The sequence below is a fragment of the Diplotaxodon limnothrissa genome, linkage group LG3 (genome assembly GCF_057381915.1).
Source record: "Diplotaxodon limnothrissa isolate DT_005_m linkage group LG3, D_limnothrissa_male_GT1.1, whole genome shotgun sequence".
In the NCBI taxonomy this organism is placed as follows: domain Eukaryota; kingdom Metazoa; phylum Chordata; class Actinopteri; order Cichliformes; family Cichlidae; genus Diplotaxodon; species Diplotaxodon limnothrissa.
In genome coordinates, this window is record NC_140598.1 from 30,705,023 (window position 1) to 30,726,377 (window position 21,355).

Consider the following 21,355-nt stretch of genomic DNA (forward strand, 5'->3'; position numbering starts at 1 on the left):
ACGGCTAAAGACTAGTCCGTTTAAACCACCACTCCCGATCATATTCCTCTCCAACGCCCGTTCAATCCGTTACAAACTGGATGAAATACGACTGCAGATCGCCACTCGACGGACTTTTAATAACTGTTCGTGCATGATTTTCACTGAAACCTGGCTGGACAGCGCCATTCCCGATGCGGCTATCGATCTAGCAGGCCGCACCGCCTATCGAGCCGACAGGTCTGCGGACTCGGGTAAGAAGACTGGCGGGGGGCTGTGCATCTATATTAACAACCTTTGGTGCACGAACGTCACGGTAACGGAAAAACTGTGCAGTACAGAGGTAGAACTGTTGGTGTTAAAGTGCCGTCCATTCTATCTCCCTCGGGAATTTTCTGCCGTTTACATCTGCGCTGTTTACATTCCACCAGATGCTAATGCTAAGCTAGCGTTAGCACAATTGAGCAGCAGCATCAATAACAGCCTGGTAGCACACCCGGACAGTGTCTTTATTGCGGCTGGGGATTTTAACCACGCGGACCTGAAATCTGTACTTCACAATTTCCACCGTAATGTGAAGTGTGCTACCAGAGGAGATAGAACGTTGGACCAGGTGTACACCAACATGGCGAATGCGTACAGAGCCCAGGCTTATCCCCACCTGGGTCTGTCAGACCATCTCTCCCTTCTGCTACACCCAATATACACACAAAAGATCAAGAGCAGGGGGATTACAACCAAAACCGTGAGAACATGGCCGCAGGATGCTATTCCGATGCTTCAGGACTGTTTCCACTGCACAGACTGGGATGTATTCAAGGTGCAGGACACTGACAATCGTGTCGCATTGGACAGTTACACCTCCACTGTCTTGGACTACATCTGTTTCTGTGTGGACAATGTAACAACTTGGAAACGATTCCGTGTGTTCCCTAATAATCCACCCTGGATGACACACGGAGTTCAACAACTTATTCGAACAAGGAACAACGCTTTCAAATCCGGGGACCAGGAGGCATACAGTGCTGCCAGGGCCAACCTGAGAAGAGGCATCAAGACTGCCAAGCAGCAGCACAGGAGGCGTATCGAGGCCAGGTTTGAGAACAACACAAACCCAAGGCAGGTCTGGGAGGGCATCAGGGCTATCACGGACTACAAAAGAAGAACACCATCACCCTCAGCCGACAGTTCTACTCTGGCTGAGGATCTAAATCTCTTTTATGCCCGTTTTGACAGGGAGAACACCGACCCTGTCCTGTCCCCTCTCCCCTCAACCGACCCTGCTCCGGTCCTGAGCACTCATGAGCTGAGGCGTGTGTTCCGGAGCATTAACACCAGGAAGGCGGCCGGGCCGGATGGAGTGCTGGGCCGGGTGCTAAAAGACTGTGCTGCGGACCTGGCGGACGTCTTCACCTCTATATATAACACCTCGTTGTCCTGTTCACTGGTACCATCCTGTTTCAAAGCAGCAACCATCGTTCCCATCCCAAAACAGTCAAATGTCACATGTCTGAACGATTTCAGACCTGTGGCACTCACCCCCATTCCCGCCAAATGCCTGGAGAGACTGGTCATTAAACACATCAGAGCTGCTTTTCCACCATCCCTGGACTCGCACCAGTTTGCATACAGGGAGAACCGGTCAACCGAGGATGCGATCGCCACAGTGCTGCACACATTACTGAAGCACTTGGAACACGGGAACACCTATGCACGGCTCCTCTTTGTAGACTACAGCTTGGCTTTTAATACCATCCGGCCATACAAACTCCGTCCCAAACTCCACCAACTGGGACTTAACTCCTCTCTGTGCAACTGGATTGTGGACTTCCTCACTAACCGTAGACAGAGTGTCAGAGTGGGTAAGAACACCTCTTCCACCCTTGTGGTCAACACCGGTGCCCCTCAGGGGTGTGTTCTGAGCCCTCTGCTATACACTCTCTTCACCCATGACTGTATTTCCTCCTGCGCGTCCAATCTCATTGTTAAGTTTGCAGATGACACTACAGTGCTCGGACTTATATCCAACAATGATGAGACAAACTATAGGACAGAGGTGCAACAACTAGAGTCATGGTGCCACGACAATAACTTGGTCTTAAACACCAAAAAGACCAAGGAGATCATTGTAGATTTCCGGAAGAGGGGTCATAACAACCATCTGCCTCTCTTCATTGGCAGTGAGGCGGTGGAGAGGGTGAGCAGTTTTAAATTCTTGGGGTGGTTCCCCAGCTGCACCAAGGCCGATCAGCAAGCACTCCAGCGGGTGGTGAAAGAAGCTGGCAGAATTATTGGAACAAGTCTGCCAGAGATCAGTAATATCTTCCCCACTCGCTGTCTGAGGAGGGTGCACAGTATCCTGCGGGACCAACATCACCCTGCGCGCCACCTTTTCCATCTGCTGCCCTCAGGGAGAAGGTACAGGTCTATACAGGCCAGAACATCCAGACTGGCCAACAGCCTGTATCCACAGGCTGTGAGGCTCCTGAACTCTCTGCCCCCCTCTCACGGACAATAACCATATCCAACTTCTTAATAGCAATGAACTGGTCTGCATTGGTGCATCATATCTTTATTCTCTTCCCCCTCCTGCCCCCCCCCCTCTTTCTTAAATAGATAACTATCATATCTGATATCATATCTCACAGTACAATAATATTGAATGGGTTGCATTGTTGTATTTTGTCATGTTTCTCAGGTCTTTGTCTGAATTTCTACGAACATTATTGCTAAGGATTGTCTTATTGCATTGGAGTCACACTGGGTTAAATATGTACACTTGGGTTTTAAGGGGTATTTATTATTTTCTTCTTTTTTTTGGGTTGTATGGAAGCCCCAAACGCAATTTCATTGTTCTTGACAATGACAATAAATAAATAAATACTAAATACTTTATGATAGACCATTATCTCTGTATCCTCAACACCATCAGTCAGGCCACGGACTTCACAGAGATCACCATCATCTCCTGAATTAAGTCGCTTAATTAACTCCTTGAGTCGCCTCAAGGTGCTTTATATTGTAAGGTAGACCCTACAGTAATACATGCAGCTAAAAACTAACCAATCATAGGAATTACAGAAACAAAAACATGCAGGATCTCTGATATGTGCCACAAACCAATTATATTACATATTTTTAAAAAAAACTTCCATCACTTCCTTATAAACTTTTGTCTTTTTAGTGCTTTACTCACCACAAATCAGAATCAAAATCAGGAGGAATCTGAAAGAATCCATGAATGACGAGTGCAGAGTGACTGCAGAAGGAAACCAGCTTTACATTCGACACTGACAAGTGTTTATACAAGGAGGCAGCGTCATTTAAAGGAAGGGTTTGTGGTTCTCAGAATCGAGACCAGAAGCAGACAAAGGGATCACACGCTTATTCAAAAGTAAATAAATGTAAAGATCCTTGTGACCAGTGTGATTATTTAACTAGATTAACATCTCTGGCCTCAAAACAGAGCACACATGCACCGCCACAGCACGACACAGAGCATAAAGCAGGAATATCACAGGATGTCAAAATAAAGCTGCTCGATGTTCCAACAGTTCCCTTATCTTTTATTGACATAAGACATTTGAAATGTGTCATATAAAATGTAAGGAATGTGAAATAAGATATAAGGAACATGAGATATAATATAGTAGCATAGCACAAACATCTGATAATACTACAAAATCATTAGGACTTATATTGTATTATATTGTAAACACTGAGAACAGATATAAAACATCAGAAATATGATATTTTTAAAAAAAGAATAGAAAAAAAATGAGAACAAGCTCTGTATATCAGTAAAGTTTATTTCATTCAAACGAGCCATGTGTCCATATAATCAAGGCTGTTGTACTGATATTTACACTGTGCTTGTAGAGTCAAAGCACATATTAAAACAAATATGTAGGACTGCTTTATTCCATTTGAGCAAATACTGTAAAATTAATCTCTAAAATATCTAACATCAAAAATCTTAATCACCTCATACTACCATGTCACTCCATCCCAAACTGCAGGCTTACCTGCTGGGAGGCAGAGCCTTCAGTTTTCAGGCCCCTCTTCTGTGGAACCAGCTTCCAGTTTGGATTCGGGAGACAGACACTATCTCTACTTTTAAGATTAGGCTTAAAACTTTCCTTTTTTGCTAAAGCATATAGTTAGGGCTGGACCAGGTGACCCTGAATCCTCCCTTAGTTATGCTGCAATAGACGTAGGCTGCCAGGGAATTTCCCATGATGCATTGTGTTTTTCCTTTCCAGTCACCTTTCTCACTCACTATGTGTTAATAGACCTCTCTGCACCGTCGCAGCAGATGGCCCCGCCCCTCCCTGAGCCTGGTTCTACCGGAGGTTTCTTCCTGTTAAAAGGGAGTTTTTCCTTCTCACTTTCACCAAAGTGCTTTCTCAGAGGGGATCATATGATTGTTGGGTTATTGTATTATTGCAGGGTCTACCTTACAATATAAAGCACCTTGAGGCGATTGTTGTTGTGATTTGGCACTGTTTTCCTCCTTCACCCACAGAAACTCACATTTCTTTACTTCAACTGCTGCACATCGTTGTACTTCTGCTTGATGAACTCATTTGCTTCTATTTTAGAAAGTTTGGCGCTCAAAGTGCTCATAAAAAGCATATTTGCTTTTTCCTGTTGCCGTTGTACCATAAAAGTACACACCAGTAATATAAATTCAACACAATAAGACTTTTAATGGAAAAGCTAAACCAGACCTACAAAAAATGTAGTTCATGGAAGAGACCAAAAACATCAGCAACATATGGTCTCATCTGTACGTCAGTGTGAGTGTTTTTTTACTGTGTGTGCATTTTGTTTGTTTTGCTATGAGCTGAAGATGTCCACGCAGCCGTCTGTTTCCTCCTCCGTGTGTTTACATCTCTCACAGTGAGAAACGGGAGACGGGCTTTGAGCTGTTTATCCAGTCAGACAAGCCTGACGTCTGACTGCAAATGGAGGGATTTCTCAATTGGCTGAGCATAAACTAAAAACATTGTCTAAGAAACAGTTCACCTTTGAGTGGCCTGAGCATCACCGTCGGATATAACTTTTTATCTGTGAGCTGTCAAGATAGATCAATAGCTAGGTAGGTGCCACAGGTGCCTGCTGAGGGTCTTATACTTTACTATGCAGGGATTTAATAAAACATTAAGTAAAAGTAACTTTAACATTGTGTAAAATTAGAATAATATGTATACATTAAATCTAAGAAAAACAGCTGAAAGGATACAATAATGTAATACAATATTTAAGGTAAATAGTTTGATATAATAGTAAAACACAGATGAGATTGGGACATTATGGCTGGCAGGTGTCACTTGTCACAGAATGAAGAGTTGTTATGCAGCTTCATAGAGAATGGTAGGAAGGTGTTCTTTATGGTAGCGAGGTTAAATCAGTCTGAGGGAGAAGAAGCTCTGCTGCCTCCGCAGTGTGGAGTGGAGTGGGTGGGATTGGTTGTCTGTTACACCCCTGAAAACAGGGGGAAAAGAATCACGAGAGTGATTATGACTTGCGTCTCTCATGCAGTAGTTTATTGCAGTCAAAATGAGCAGAAACGTTTCACATTCTGTACTGCTAAATGTCACATGGTGGAAGAAAAACACTAAATAATAAACCGAAATACTAAAGTGCTTATTATACATATACTTGAGCAGGTTTCCTGACAAAATGGCTGACAATTGTGGTGTTTTTAGCTCCTGCCGTTATCTTAATGGCCATTACACAGTACAAAACACAGCTCAAAACCGCCACGTATATGTGCACAAAACTGCAATGTAATGCTTTTAACGCTTACAAAACAATGAAGGGTTACCTCTTAAATATCTTAACAGTGTACACATTGGAAATATATCAACTTTTAAACACTTTTACCTGAAAACAGGGGGAAAAGAATCACGAGAGTGATTATGACTTGCGTCTCTCATGCAGTAGTTTATTGCAGTGAGGAGAACGCGCGAAAGCCCCCTAGTGGAGAATAGAGACACTACTAATCGATCCCAGAAAAGGCTTACTAGCCGATCACTGATGTATAGATTGCAGTTCTCTTAAGTAACATGAAAGCCATTAATATAACATGAAAAATAATAAACTCTTAACCATTTTCTTACCATATTTACATTATTTTCGTCCTTATATCAACTGATATGAATTAGTATTAACTGAACAGTTTTATATGCAATAGTCATTCAACCTGTCACATGTCCACCTCAGTTTAGTGACCTCTGACCCTCAATGAGTCAAACGCCTCTAAATTGTGACCAATGTCGCTTCGAACCTTTTGATCCCTTTGCTGATCCAGCTGGCTTCTCTGGCTCTGATACTTCCCCCCCCCCCCAGCAGACAGCAGAGCAAACAGCAGTCGCTACAGACTAGTAGATCTCAAAGGGTTGCATTTTTTCAAAGCAGCTATTGGTGCTCATTCATGCACACGGTGCGCTTTGTTATCTAAGCCCTGCCCTGTAGGTTATAACACCCGTGAGATGGCTCTGTCCCAAATTGTGTTGTATCACTGAGCAGATTCACTGCTGGGAAGCATTTAAAAGAAAAAATAGCAAAAACTTATTTTCTAAACTTAACTGTTAAAAGAAAAAGAAAAACCGAAGAAAGAGGAGAAAATAAAGAACAAAGAGACACCCCGGGGTCTGACTAACCTGCAGTTTGTGCCACCACCACCTCCTCTTTTTTACCCTAATGCAGTGTTTATGTATCACCACTGGCACAGCTGGTGAATCGAGGCACAAACACACAGAGAACCACAAATATACTGGAGAGTAAACCACTTAACCTTGGATATCCTCAAACATTAGTCTCAAAAACGTTAGAAATGTGTATCATATGATCCATAAACATAAAATAAGATGTTCAAATGTGCAAAATGGAGACTAATTTCACTCCATAGTAAACACCAACACACCAACATACAGAAATAAAGACAACAGATTAGTCAGAGTCAGGTCTTTTCAGTAGATCACTTTTAAATGTTTAGACAACTCTCTCACTGAACAAAAACACACATATCAAATGTTTTTTAAATAGTTTTCCAAAACCTGTTCAGATGGCTCTTGTTTCAAATACAGATGAATATATATATTCATTGACTGTCAACCCGAGAGCTGACATTCAGTTGACATTCAGACGAGCTGTAAGGGCTGAAATCAAACATTAGAACATGTAGGCAGATGTAGAACGACGATTAGTATAGATGATTATTACGAGGTGTTGAAGAGCAGTCAGTGTAACAATAAACATTTGCACAAAAAAGCTGGTCAGCTGCTGTTGGTGTCAAAATATTACAAATATAAGTATAAAAAATGCTGCTATAGTCAATATGATCAATTGCAGTAAAAGGTTGGAGATGTTACCAGCAGGGGGCAGAGAGGGGATATTTGTGAGTGCATACATTAAGTTCAGCATGAATCTTAAACAGTCAAGACTGCAGTAATGCTAGTCTCTGCGTGTGAATACATTATACAGAACAATGTAGGTTAAAACGCATAAAAGGGGAAGAAGTGCAGAGACAGCAGACCTGAGATGAATTTCCTGACATCATTCAGATGAAAGAGGAGAGCCCACTGAGTGTTCGCAGGGTTAGTTTCACGGGGATTACTCATATATACACTAACCTCAGCATCTGAAACACTGAAAATATTTAATATGAACGTCAAGTGAGAAACTTTGGAGGTGGAGTAAAACACTTCAACTTGAATATCCTCAAACATTTCCTGCCTGGAACTGAACCTGAACGCAGTTAAAAACCTACTTCTTACAGGGCTTGTAGTCTGAAACACGCTTGATCTCTGATATATAATATAATATATTAAACGTGCTGGGAGAAGGTCCCTGGACAGACCCAGGACACGTTGGAGAGATTATATCTCTTGGCTGGCCTGGGAACACCTTGATGTTCCCCCCGACAAGCTGGAGGAGGTGGCCGGGCAGAGGGAGGTCTGGGCTTCTCTGCTTAGGATGCTGCCCTTGCATCCTAGGTCATGGGAAAAAATGGATAAACACAGATGCATGGATTCACTGCTTCAATCACCTGCAGAGCCAGAAATCAGAGCCAAAATGCATGTGAGGGAATCGATGAATGACAGCGGCAGACAGGAGTGGCTGCAGTCTGTCTTAAAGCAAGTTTTCACTCAGCTGTCTCCTTAATGAAGGGAGGAAGTGACTCCTGTTACTTAAAGAGAGATTTTACAAAGCGAGAGGAAGCACTTCTTCACCTGTGTGAACACTGGATTAGATCACTGGGAGCAGTTGTTATGGAAGTTAAACCCTCTTCCTATAAGACATCTGCAAGCAACAAAATCACACTTAAAACCAACACAATGACACCGAGACATGATTTGAAATTGTGAAATAAATAAATGTTTACCCAACATGAGTGACCATGCTACCTTCACTATATTAGAGTTCAAACAGCTGTGTGTGCTGTCCAAAATTTTCTCAGTAATCACTATTAACATATTATTATTGAAAATAATGATACTGATTAATCAGACACAAGTCTGAGGAGCAGGTGTCTCTCACATACATCATACAGCAAGGGTGCAGTATACACATCTGTCACTGCTTATTGAACAAAAACACACTTATCAAATGTTTAAATGTTCTTTTTTATTCTAGTATACTTCCAAACATGTGACACAAACAGCTGGTGTTTAATATACAGATGACTCGATATTGAAGCAAATTATTCGAACTTTTCTGGAGGAGCCTCGTTATCGGTCTTCAGGATATCCACGAACAGCATCGGGATGCAGGTCCAGATGTTTCTGCTGTGATGTGAAAATGCTCTCACTTTCCTCGCAGGTTAAATATGTGGTGGTTAGCACTGTTGCCTCACAGAAGGAAGGTCGTGCATTTAACTTCACCATCATGCCACGGCCTCTCTGTGTGGAGTTTGCATGTGTCTGTGTGGGTTCTCTCTGGGCACTCTGGCTCCCTCCCCTGGTCTAAAGACATGCAGTTAGTGGAGTTAGGTCAACTGGTGAATCTAAATTACCCATAGGTGTAAATAGTTGTCTGTCTCTGTGTTGGCACTGTGACAGACTGGCAAGGGTGTACCCCGCCTCCCACCCTGGTGGCTGGGATAGGCTGCAGCCATCCTTACAATCCTGACAAGGATGAGTGGAAGAAAATGGATGGATGGATTAAAATATGTTTATGTGAGATTTAATTCATCTGAATTTTCAGTTTATGAAGATTAACTTTGATCTTGGTGAAACAGATTTGCCCTGGAAAAAATGAAACACTGGAATAAACCTGAGAGCTGAGGGTGGGGGATCCCCATGGTGTTGGTTTTGCACACAGAAAAGCACAGGCGTCGAACTCCAGGAGTCGAGGGCTGATGTCTTGCAGGTTTTAGATCTCACCCTGGGTTAACACACCTGATTCAAAGGATTAGTTCATTACTAGGCCTGTGGAGAACTTAAAGACTGTGTTGGATCAAGAACACATCTAAAACGTGCAGGACACTGGTCCTCGAGCCCTGGAGTTCCCCACCCCTGCAGAAAACAGTCAAAGAGCAGGGGTGGGGAACTCCAGTGTGTTTTGAGGGCTTTATGTGATATATTTAGGCAAAGTTTGCTTTTAACCTGGTAAATGGAGGTTTTGTTGGAAGTGGCTGTGTAGTTGTGAATTTGTGTAGAAAGTTTTAGGAGACATCATTTTAAGAAACGAGTCTCTGCAATCGAGAGAAACAGTAATAATAATGTCATTGAAAAAAATGTCCTCATAGACGGTGAAAATGCATGATGACACTGGTGATGTTGTCTCATCCAGCTCCTTCTTGTTTATCTGAAACAAACCACAATTTTTTAAAAATTATTTAAGAAATTAAATATTGAAGAAAATTTTGAACTGTGGTAAATATAAAGTTTAAAACGACGTAAAATCCGGAAGTCTGAATCTCACCTTTGAGTTTCCTGTAATCGTGTCATCTCAGCATCGCAGCACAGGCTGATGCAACAGTCAGCAAGACAGGAAGAAGACCAGGGACGAATGATGCAGAGGACGATGTAAGTGAAAGTCCAGATGTAGGTGGAAGTGTGTATGTAGGGGGAGGTGTGGATGTAGGTGGAGGTGTGGTGGTGTGTTCCCCTAAAATAAAGCAAACACAGTCATTAAGTTGTCGTCACATTGTGAATGTTGAAAGCTGCAGAAACACAGACAGGTGAGTGTGTCACCTGTGACAGTGATCCAGCTGGATGGAGACTCTCCATGAGCGCTGATGTCACACTTGTAGAGGCCTTCATCAGACCTGGAAACATGCTGGATGGTCATGTGACCTGTAGGCTGCTTCCTGATGAGGGAGCCATCTTTATAGAAAGCAGCCGGGAGGTTGGAGGGAGTGGTGTTTGTTTTACAGAGCAGAGTGACGTCATCTCCCTCCATCACAGGGAGGACAGGACTCTGCAGGATCACTGATCCACCTCAACACAGAGACAAACTACAGCATTTCATCCATTTACACACAGCTTCATCAACACTAACTCCACACACTCAGCTCACCAGCGACTGTCAGGTTAACCATGTTACTGATGGCACCCTCTCTGGACTCACACCAGTAAACTCCACTGTCCAGTAGAACGATGTGGCTGATGACGCAGGAAGAACCATCTAATCTTCCAAACTCATCTCCACACTGACTCCTTGTTTCTCTGCTTGTGTTCCTCCTCAGAGTCCATCCAGCAGAGCTGTCGTCCTCCTCACAGCTCAGAGACACAAAATCATCTTTAAACAGCTGAGAGCTGCTGGGACTCACAGTCAGACGAGCTGTGGCAGCTGAAATGAAACCACAGAACATGTGGGCAGAAGTCGTTTCAACAGGCTGTAGAAGAGCACGCATTGTAGGAATGAACATCTGCTCAAAAAATCTTAACCTGCAGTAAAACAAACTGAAAATAATCACTAAGCACATTTAATGTAAACTTTAATCCACACTCAGCAACAACTTCTCTCCCAGCAGAGATTTAACACAACATTCAATTAGTAATGATATATCTGACGGTAAAGGTGTTAGCTACAGAGGTAAGAGGTAAAGAAAACCTAGAAAGAAATGAACTCTTTATGGCAAAGAACAAAAACAACACAAGCAACATAATGACTCATCTACACGTCAGAACGTGTGTTTGTCCACACACATACACAGTTCTGTTTCCTCCCCTCTCTGTTTGCATTTCTGAAGGTGGGCACTGAGAAACTCTGGAGGCGTGCTGCAATCCGCTGATCCAATCAGTCAGTCAGTGTTTCATGTTTCCTCTGTTATTTTTTTTCCACCGGATGAATGGAAACAAGCCACCATTTGGCTGGTCTGAGCCCACTCCTGCCTACATCTACCAACTGTATATAAAAGATGGATACTATGCAAAACTCTTGAGTCATCCCTCATTTCTTTATATTTTACTTCCAATTTACTTTCTTAGAATTTATGAAAGTGGTCTTCTGAAAAATGGCTTTCAAAGTGTTTCTTTGGACACCTGCTGATTTTCCATTTATTTTCAGTCCAGTCCTTTTACCTGACCATTTTCAGTCAGATGCTCTTTTTCTTTTCTTTTCTTTTTTGTTTTAACCACTTAACACTGATCTATGAATCATTCAAGCATAAAGAGCCACCTGACTGAAGGGATGAATTAATATTATATTAATATTCTTAGACAATATTTTATTCTACTAAAATTTCCAAATGTAACAGTTTCATAGACATAAAATAGGATTTTGCAATGACGCAGAGCGAAACTGGACCAACGGAGGACAAAAAAAGAAGCAGCCTAAAAAAACTGTTTGCAGGAGATGAACAGTGTCTGAATATCATATAGTTAGTAAATGTGAGCAGTAAAGAAAAGATGCAGAAAAGACCTGATACAGGATCTCAGTGATTCATCTGGCCCTTTAGTTCATCTAAATCAATAAATCAGCAGAAAAAGCCAAACAGGCTAATAAAGGTCTGAGTTTTCTGTAACTTATGCCACCAACAACACATCTTTAACATCCTAAGGCAGTCTTTCTTCAAAGCACTGCTATTACAGTTACTTTAACAGTAACAGATACCTGCTATAGTAAACATTCACCCTTTACTCAGACAAACAGAGCATTAAAAGACTGCCCACATATTGACTTTTGTCTTTAATCCTGGCATGCATGAATTATGACAACCTCAATCAGGATTTTTTTCATAAGTATTTTTATTCATCTTTAGGCATAAAAAAGGTGCACAACTGATGTGTATGGAAAAACACATCAGTGTCCACTGCAGTGGTTTATGTGCAAGTATACTATCAACACTGGCACAAATACAAGAAAACAGCCTTTGAATAGCTGTCCACTGTAGTGACCGCTATGCATGAAAAGGCTAACCGCTTCACTCACCTGAATACCCAGAAATCAGAGTCAAAATCAGGATGAATATCAGAGAATCCATGAAGGACAGGAGCAAAGATGGTCCACCGTGACATGAAGGACAATAAAGTTAGACTTAACGCTTTAAAGAACTGAGAGAATGACTTTTGTATTTCAAACAAAGATTTTCAGTTCTGCAGAGCAAGAGGAAGAGAAATTTCTGAGAGCACTTTAAAGATGTAAAATGTCTAAGATGTAAAGTTCCTCCTAGTCTATGTGCACGTTTGACATGTGGAAATCTGAGAGATTAAAGTCGACGTGTCAACTCACAAACACAACTACAGTTAACTGCAGCGTCACATTCAGCATGCAGAACACAGCAGGAACACCACAGCATGCCAAAATATTACACACATGCTAGATGATCCTCAACATGCTGATTTTTATTCATTTCACTACAACTTGAATGAAAACCGTGAATGATTTTACTTAAAAAAACAACAACAAACACTGCAAATGTTTCACTGCTGACCCTGTCCATCAGACCACCATAGTGATGGCTGCTTCCAGCACCTCAGAACATCAAAGCTGTCAAAGCTCAGAATATGTCAATGAGTTCAGTGTATTCAAATCACCTCCGATTTTAATCTAATTGGGATGTGGTGGAACACAGGGGATGTGCAGCCAATAAATCTGCAGCAAATGTGTGATGTCATCATGTCAATATGGACCAAAATCTCAGAGGAATGTTTACAGTACCCTGTTGAACTGGGGCCAGCCCAGTATTAGCGGGGCATCAATAATACAATATGTAGGTGTGTAAAGTCACACACTAGTGGTCATGAGAGGATGTGCAGTGTGCTGAGACAAAACACCTTCATGTTGTCAGACTTTTTGTACTTCACGCGTGATTTTACATTCTGCTTTGAGAAGGTCTCACATTCAGCTCTGCATCTTGGTTTGATTCGCAGTCGGTGTGTCATGATCTTTATATGACGTCAAGCCACCGACGAGACTTTTTGTTTGAGCTGACAAGAAGGCGCTCATACTTTCTGACTTGGCAATGTCACATTGATTCTCACTTTGCACATATACGTTAGCTTCATCTTAGATTTATAATCCATCTCCAGTTTTGTTTCCAGCTGCAGCTGATATCTAAATCCTCTAAGACTGATCTGAAGCAAGCAACAGACTTACAGGTTCTCAACTTGAGATGTTTTACAGATTTCTGAAGAGAAGATGCGCAGATGGAGGAAAAAATGTACTTGAGAGGCCCGGGCTGGCAGTTTAACACATTCATACAGCACACATGCCGCAGTCTGTGGTGTGAATGGCTCCTAACGTCTGGCTTACCAGCAGAGACTCAAAGCTTCAGAGGAAATGCACAGGAAGTGCTGACAGAGTGTGATTATGTCACACGATTATTTTATTCAGTGTTGTATTCATATTTGTTTTCAGCTGTTGAAAGATGCTCTGAAAGTGAAGTTAACATGTAAGTACGAGTAGAGTAAGAGTTCTTTATGAGGGCAAAGTTTCATTCAAAACCAGAACCATAAACAGTTTGTAGTTTGGTTTCACTCTTAGTTCGTCACGCGTTCGGGTGGTCTCTGTGCTGAGAAACGGAGCCACGTCAGATGTTTTTCCTTTTTCCTTTACAGCTGACAGAAAACCACAGACACTTACACAGAAGTAGGACACTGTTTTTGGGGTGTGTGTAACTGAAAGAAATGCGCAAATAAAGATGTGAAACAATGCCGAGAACATCGCTCCTGCTGTCGCTCTGTAAGTACAGCTTTTCCAAATATGAAATAATAGAAACGGGAGCATTAATGGAAACACGAAAGGTCACAGGAACAAGTGTTATGTGGGCAGATTGAATGATCAGACAAATGAGTGAAATCCTGTTTGATGCTGAAAAATAGCCGTTTTTAAATACAAGTTTTAGATTTTTCTTATTTTTGTTATAATGTAAGGAAATATTTGCTGGAGACAGATTATAAAAATTGCAAGACTGTACACTCAGCTCGCAAAATTTGAGAAATATAAAGTGAACGCGGAGAGAGAGAATATCAACCATAGGGTGAAACGTTTCTCGTTGGTGGTCAATGGGTTTGTACGAAGGTTTGCTTCAGTTGCTTCTTCTTAAGCTCCCTCCACAGATTTTCTTCAGGACCGAGGTCTTGAAACTGCTCTATGACCTTAATATGCTTCTGCTTTAGCGGCTCCTTTGTTGCCTTTGCAGTATGTTCTTAGTCATTGTCATGCAGCCATAACCCATCTTCATTTTTCTGGCTGATGGAAGGAGCTTCAGTGGCTCGATTCATTGGCTCCTCAGTGGAAAGAAGTCGTTCTGCAGAAAAAGAGCCTCAAAGAATCGTTAGGGCATTTCTCTTCTTCAAACAGCTGATAGCAAACAGCATGACTTTACTTTCATCTGACCACAGGATGCTCAGGAATCTTCTCTCAATCATTCACACGTTTACTGGCAAACTTTAGATTGATTGGTGTGACACATCCGCACACAGCTGATATGGCGATTGTGGCTCAAGAGTTGGGAGTTTGCCTTGTAATCGGAAGGTTGCCGGTTCGAGCCCCAGCTCGGACAGTCTGCGTCGTTGTGTCGTTGTGACACTTCACCCGTTGCCTACTGGTGGTGGTCAGAGGGCCCGGTGGCGCCAGTGTCCGGCAGCCTCGCCTCTGTCAGTGCTCCCCAGGGTGGCTGTGGCTACAATGTAGCTGCCATCACCAGTGTGTGAATGTGTGTGTGAATGGGTGGATGACTGGATATGTAAAGCGCTTTGGGGTCCTTAGAGACTAGAAAAGTGCTATATAAATAAAGGCCATTTACCATATGTGCGAGCCAGCATTTATTAAAAAACAGCGACCAGTTGGGGTGAGAGAAGGAAAACAGGATAAAGACATGCTGTGGAAGAGAGACAGAGGTTAATAACAGATATGATTCAATGCAGAGATACTGAAAAGTAAAAAACCCAATGCATCATGGGAATCCTCCAGCAGCCTACACCTTGCAGCATAACTAAGGGAGGATTCAGGGTCACCTGATCCAGTCCTAACTATATGCTTTAGCAAACATGTCTGACAGTAACCTGTCCTGGGTGTGGCTGGTCAAACTGAACCCAGCTTTCCAATTACTTTTTCTCACAGAACCAACTAGGATTGGACTATGTTTTCCTTAATAAATGAAATCATCAATTAAAAACTGCTTTTTGTAAGTTTGTAAAACAAAGAAAAACAAAACAAAACAAAACAAAAAAAACCCAAAACATAAAACAAACAAAAAAAGAACAGAGCAGTTAATGGCATTACACTCGTTTCCTTTTTGAATTTAACACCAACCTGTGTGTCATTTCTCCTCAGTGCTGACTTCACTGCTGGGCTGCAGACCCTCCCAAGGTTGGTACATTTTTCAAATGCATTAATAAACCACACAGCACTTTTCTCTGTAACATTTTTTTCAGTGTGGCTCCAGCCGTCAGTGGTCTGTTTGCTCTCTGTTTGCAGTATTTGCTGCAGTTACTCTGCCCGTTGCACTCTATACGACCACCTGAGACTTTAAGCTGTTAAAAACCATCATTTATAAAAATAAGTATTATTTTTATTGCAATTTTTTATTTCACTCAACTTTACTTCAGTTCTGTGTCTTGCCATCAGTGCACATCTGTTCATTGGTACATTTACATGCTTACTACAGGTGACCTATTTAACTTTCCCCGCTGCCTGTTCATACTAAACAGTCAACATGGCTAAAGTTTCTAATAACGAGATACGTATAAGTAATTCCTGTGAGCCAACATCTCAGGCTTCAGACTGCACTAAAAAGCTTCTGGTCCAGCCTTGTGTTTGTGAGGAGCAACCAGTGAGAAGACAGATGGCTTCTTGTTTCATACATGCACTATATGCACCAAAGCCCAGGATCACACACCATGAATTGTAAGCTGTGCAAAATTAATTGCCATTTCCACTTTTACAAGAAATAAAGAGACCACAAATATAATTACATGACACATAGGTCACATGGTTGTAATGTGAGTCTCATGAGGAGGGTTGCTTTTTGTAGTTGTCCCTTGTCATTTTGTTTAGTTTTGTTTTATAATTCTGTGTCTCTGTATTGTTGTTTAGTCTCCCTGTGTTTTGTTTCCTTTATTGTTCTGTTTCTGTTTTATTTTATTTTTGTTTCCTGTAACTAAGCCCTGTCATTCTGAAACAAGAAAAAGCAGTTGTAGGACCTCCTCAGCTGAGGTTGAGGTGGCTGAAAAAGCTGCTTGCAGAAAAACAGCAACAGTATTTAGGGTAGAGCAGCCTGTAAATAATGTGTCTTTTAAAACATTTGTCAACCCTTCATAGAAGGGTAACAATTTCACTTTATGTGTGCTTTAACTGAGATCAGCTGAGATGACCAATGTTTGGATGTCTTCTTCTGATGTTTTCCTCACAGCTCGTCTGGCTGTGAGTCCCAGCAGCTCTCAGTTTTTCGAAGGAGACTTTGTGTCTCTGAGCTGTGAGGAGGACGACAGCTCTGCTGGATGGACTCTGAGGAGAAACACAAGCAGAGACACCAGAGCTGAGTGTGGAGATCACAATCAAGAATGGGGAGAGCCACCTGGTTCTTGCTGTAACATCAGCTACACTGACACAGTTGACAGTGGAGTTTACTGGTGTGAGTCCAGGGAGGGTCCCATCAGTAACATGGTTAACCTGACAGTCACTGGTAAGCTGAGTGTGTGGAGTTAGTGTTGATGAAGCTGTGTGTAAATGGATGAAATGCTGTAGTTTGTCTCTGTGTTGAGGTGGATCAGTGATCCTGCAGAGTCCTGTCCTCCCTGTGATGGAGGGAGATGACGTCACTCTGCTCTGTGAAACAAAGACCACTCCCTCCAACCTCACAGCTGCTTTCTATAAAGATGGCGTCTTCATTGGGAATGAGACTACAGGTCACATGACCATCCAGCATGTTTCCAGGTCTGATGAAGGCCTCTACAAGTGTGACATCAGCGGTCATGGAGAGTCTCCATCCAGCTGGATCACTGTCACAGGTGACACACTTAGACTGTGTTTGTGTATTCAGTATTCAAACATTCAGTGCATGAAAATAACTTTTTCTTCGGTTCATTTAGAAAAACCCATCACTGCAGCTCCACCTGCATCCACCCCTCCACCTGCGTTACCTCCTCTACTTGCTGTGTTGGCCTTTGGATCAGTCTGTGTTTTGGTTCTGCTGTTGTTACTGGTTCTAGTGATGAGGGAATGTGTCTGCAGAAAACTTGAAGGTGAGACTCAAATGTCTGGATTTTGTATGTGTGGCTTAATTTTGCTAAATGGTTTGTACATTTAAACAATTTCCTATATATATATGTTGTGTCTACATTGTAAGTACATGTCGTCACATTACAGCTCAAACTCTATGGTGTGAATTCCCAAAATTTATAATGTTTGGAATCTAAAGTGTTATTTTCACTACCTGAAAACATTCACTGCTTCCTCATCAGGTTTCATATGTAGGTGTGAATTATAGTAAATGCCTTTTTAACAACATATCCCTCATTTAGAAGAAACACATGGTCACTGTTAGCAACTTACAAAATAAATCAGTGGTTGTGTTATGAAGTGTTACTTTTATCATCATGAAATATTACTCTGTGACCTCGAGGTATGGTTAGGTACAAATACTTGCTCTGAATGTTACATTATTACAACTTATTATATTACAGCTTATCCTAATGTCCATTTTCACTTTGTTGTCATTTGCAGTTCAGGCTGTTTTCATAGACTCTCCTAACCTCCCCTTCTTACTTTAGGATTATTGATTGTTTCAAACAGTTAAATATGTTTACTGAAAACTAAACCCTAAATGTAGAAAACACCTGTGCTACATGGTAGATTTGGGTGCATCTAAATTGAAGGCTCTATTATAAAGTGCTAATATCATCATTTCAATCTTTTAATTACATTTATAAAGAAAGGCCCACTCTGAGTGTTTTTAAATCATGTTTTACTTTATTTTGGTTCAGCTGATCAAGAAGCTGGAGAAGATGCCATCACAGATGACACCACGTACAGCGAAATCAAAATAGCACAAGAGCCTCAACAGACAGCGAGAGAGGCCAGAGGTAGTATTGTTTATATTTTTATATCTCTGTGAGGAGCAATGCTAGTTTGAATAAATCTTGCACAAATCAGATGTGGTCATTGTGCACATCTGTCCTGAGGGTCCGGTTAGTAACACAGTAAAAACAGATCCTAAATGTTTGGTGCTCAGTGTGAGATTTTTGGATAAGTTAAGCAAACTAATGCATTATGCCAGCATAGGTGCTGCACAGATGCCCATTTCATCTGCAGTATTCTACATATAAAACATTAATCATAGGGAATGTCTACATATTTTAAAATACCAGAACTATCAAGGAAACATAACAACATCTTTAAAAAGAAGATAATAATGCTAATGCTATAATAATGGTTGAAGGTATTCTGAATCTTTAAAAAAAAAAGTTTCTTAGTTATGTGTGGAGGTAAACGTGATGAAGTGAAACAAGGAAACCAGCATTTATTCATGTGAGGCCACAGAGGTCAGAGGTCACTATAATTCCTTAATCTGCACCTTAGATTGTCATGTGGGAGTATCGGGAGCTCTTCTGCCCTTAATCAATACAGATTTGTGTTGCAAAGGTTGAATTCATTTTTCTACAACTGTGTTTCATGTTGTTTGAATTGTGTGTCTTTGTGATCAGAGACGCCATCAAAGCCAGAGGTCATCTACTCTTCAGTGAAGAAGTTCACCCGTCCAACCACTGATGACCAGGCCATCAGACCGGAGTGCATTTGATACACCTCGAGTTACTCTTAGCTGTAACTTCACTCTAATTTATATATTTTAATTGTAGTTTGTGTTTGTTTGGTTGTGCAGTTGTTCCTGCAGCAGAGATCTGGTTTCTCTGCAGGATCAATAAAGTCTTCTTCTCACTTGTTGATTTTCTTGTGTGCTTCTCTGGGTTTCATCAGGTCATCTGATGTGATGAATCTGAGCTGCTCTTGTTTTGTTGTGGTCGGCTGATAATTATCTTGAGTGATTGTAGCAAAGATTAAAGATAAACAAAACCACAACTGTGGATTATAATCAGCGCGAACATCAGTGAGTGGCTGTAAATCTAACACCAGAAAGTTTCAGTTCAGTGTTTGTGTGCCTGCGTCTGCTTAACCCTGAAACCAACATAGAGGAAATGATGCGTCGACTATTTCATATTTCAATTTGTGTGTAACGTTTAACAAAAAAAAAAGGGAATATATGATGATTTTTTTCCTTTTTCATCTTTGCAAATTGAAGTGCCATTTTGACAAAATAATAATTGTCTTAATCCAAATATTCAGACCAACACAGAGCAGATTACAGCTGTGGCTGACAGTAGGAAATCATATTTGCTGTGTTTTAAATGTTCGTCCTCCAGGGAGACGTTTACAGTGGTTCACTCTGCAGTCTGACATGAAAACAGAGAGCTGAGGTGTTTCGGTCTCTGACAAATATCAAACCCCTGAACAAGTGACTCAGACTGGAGGTCTGGATCTCATCAACTCTAATTCTGCTGACATCTATTGGTAAACCTGGTGTATTACAACACAGCTGCAACTTTATGCCAAATGAAGACACTTGGACATTACTTTAAAAAAACATCTAAATTATTGTAAATCATCATAAAACATCAGGACATTAGTTGTTAGCAATTAATATATTAATGATCCATATTAAAATTGGCTACAAATAATTAACACTTTTTTTACTGTTGTCAACTTCAGAAATCACTCAGATGTTTAATTTACTTTTTAATGAGTGTGAAGCAAAACAACTACAAAGTTTCTTGTCTCCAAAGCGTGACTCGCTCACAGTCACTGCTGTGAGTGTGAATCAGAGGGAAACTGTTCACTTTGGATCAAAGTGTTGTATAAATGCAACCAGCAGGCGGCAGCACGGCTTCAGTTTGTTCAACAACATATGGTGGTTTCCACTCTGACCTTTGACCTTAGTGTGGGATTCATATTTTTCTTACTCAGCCAGTGTTTGCAGGTCTGTTGAAGCCACTGCATTTTTATCCAGTCAACGCAGACATGAAAATATATGTAAAAACACTTCACACACGTTAACATCAGGTATTTATGAACAGAGCCACTCAGTGTTTCTTCATAAACATTCATTAAATAACATAAAAGTGAATCTTAACCAGCATATAAAAATAGATATATATGAAGCAAATTGATCACTACCGATGTTAGTCTTTTTTTTTTTTTAAAACAATGTCTTTTTATTAAGAGTTTTTCCTTTAATACATATAAACAGAAAAAAAGAAAAGGATTACAGATGATCTGTACATTTGGGTTAAGTAGCTCGTACATTTAGGCTGTGAAATAAAAGGGGGGGAAAAGAAATACAGAGAAGAAAAAAAAAAGAGAAATATAAACATATGTATGATATTTCCCAAAGTAACATAATCCCTGCCAAATAAACCTGTTCATTCCCACCCAGGTCACTGCCCTAGACCTGTATATTGTATTTCCACACCTGACATAAGAGAGTTTGCTGGAAAATTCTCACAGATTTTGAAATGCATCAAGGAAGGGACCCCACATGCTTTGAAATTTCCCCTCCTGGCCAACAGGGAAGAGAATGATAATGCCTGTTTTTTAGAGGCCAGTAGAAGTACCTCATTCCTACTGATGCCAAACAGAGCAGGAAGGGGACCAGGAGTGGAGAGCAAAGTGCAGCTGGTAAGGATATACTGTTGTCACTATGCAATTCCATTGGTCTTTCATGTGAAATTCCAATAAAATTGATTCATGTTTGTGGCTGTAATGTGAAAAAATGTGGGAAAGTTCAAGTGGGCCGAAAACTTTTGCAAGCCACTGTATCTTGGCTAATATTTTAACGTCTGTGTTCAATAGGGGATATGGGTCTATAAGAGGCACATTTCAACGGATCTCTTCCTTTCTTTGTAAAGTGTAATACAGGCTT

The 21,355-nt window shown here is 41.2% G+C and overlaps 2 protein-coding genes across 2 annotated transcripts; one reads left to right on the forward strand and one right to left on the reverse strand.

The window, feature by feature from the left end:
• Positions 1-9,934: 9,934 nt before the first annotated feature.
• On the reverse strand, positions 9,935-12,418 carry LOC146635323 (Fc receptor-like protein 5). Its single transcript, XM_085346758.1, has 4 exons — positions 12,367-12,418; positions 10,510-10,782; positions 10,185-10,430; positions 9,935-10,098 (listed from the first exon to the last, which is right to left on the reverse strand). The coding sequence occupies exons 1-4, from the start codon at positions 12,416-12,418 to the stop codon at positions 9,935-9,937; spliced, it is 735 nt and encodes a 244-aa protein (XP_085202884.1).
• A 1,669-nt stretch (positions 12,419-14,087) lies between these two features.
• Positions 14,088-19,180, forward strand: LOC146635324 (sialoadhesin-like). The gene is made up of 7 exons (XM_085346746.1): positions 14,088-14,118; positions 15,715-15,750; positions 16,793-17,065; positions 17,145-17,390; positions 17,472-17,624; positions 18,366-18,464; positions 19,086-19,180. Exons 1-7 carry the CDS (start codon positions 14,088-14,090, stop codon positions 19,178-19,180), a joined length of 933 nt encoding a protein of 310 aa, XP_085202872.1.
• The last annotated feature ends 2,175 nt before the right edge of the window (positions 19,181-21,355 follow it).

What these genes read in the sequence shown, in the direction of transcription:
- LOC146635323 (XM_085346758.1), bottom strand. Translation starts at nt 12,418, where the DNA reads ATGGATTCTCTGATATTCATCCTGATTTTGACTCTGATTTCTGGGTAT. An exon ending in TCTGATTTCTGGGTATTCAG is followed by an intron (nt 10,783 to 12,366) that starts GTGAGTGAAGCG and finishes GTTTCATTTCAG; the next exon opens with CTGCCACAGCTCGTCTGACT. An exon ending in GGTTAACCTGACAGTCGCTG is followed by an intron (nt 10,431 to 10,509) that starts GTGAGCTGAGTG and finishes CTCTGTGTTGAG; the next exon opens with GTGGATCAGTGATCCTGCAG.
- LOC146635324 (XM_085346746.1), top strand. Translation starts at nt 14,088, where the DNA reads ATGCCGAGAACATCGCTCCTGCTGTCGCTCT. An exon ending in CAGCTGGATCACTGTCACAG is followed by an intron (nt 17,391 to 17,471) that starts GTGACACACTTA and finishes CGGTTCATTTAG; the next exon opens with AAAAACCCATCACTGCAGCT. An exon ending in GACAGCGAGAGAGGCCAGAG is followed by an intron (nt 18,465 to 19,085) that starts GTAGTATTGTTT and finishes CTTTGTGATCAG; the next exon opens with AGACGCCATCAAAGCCAGAG.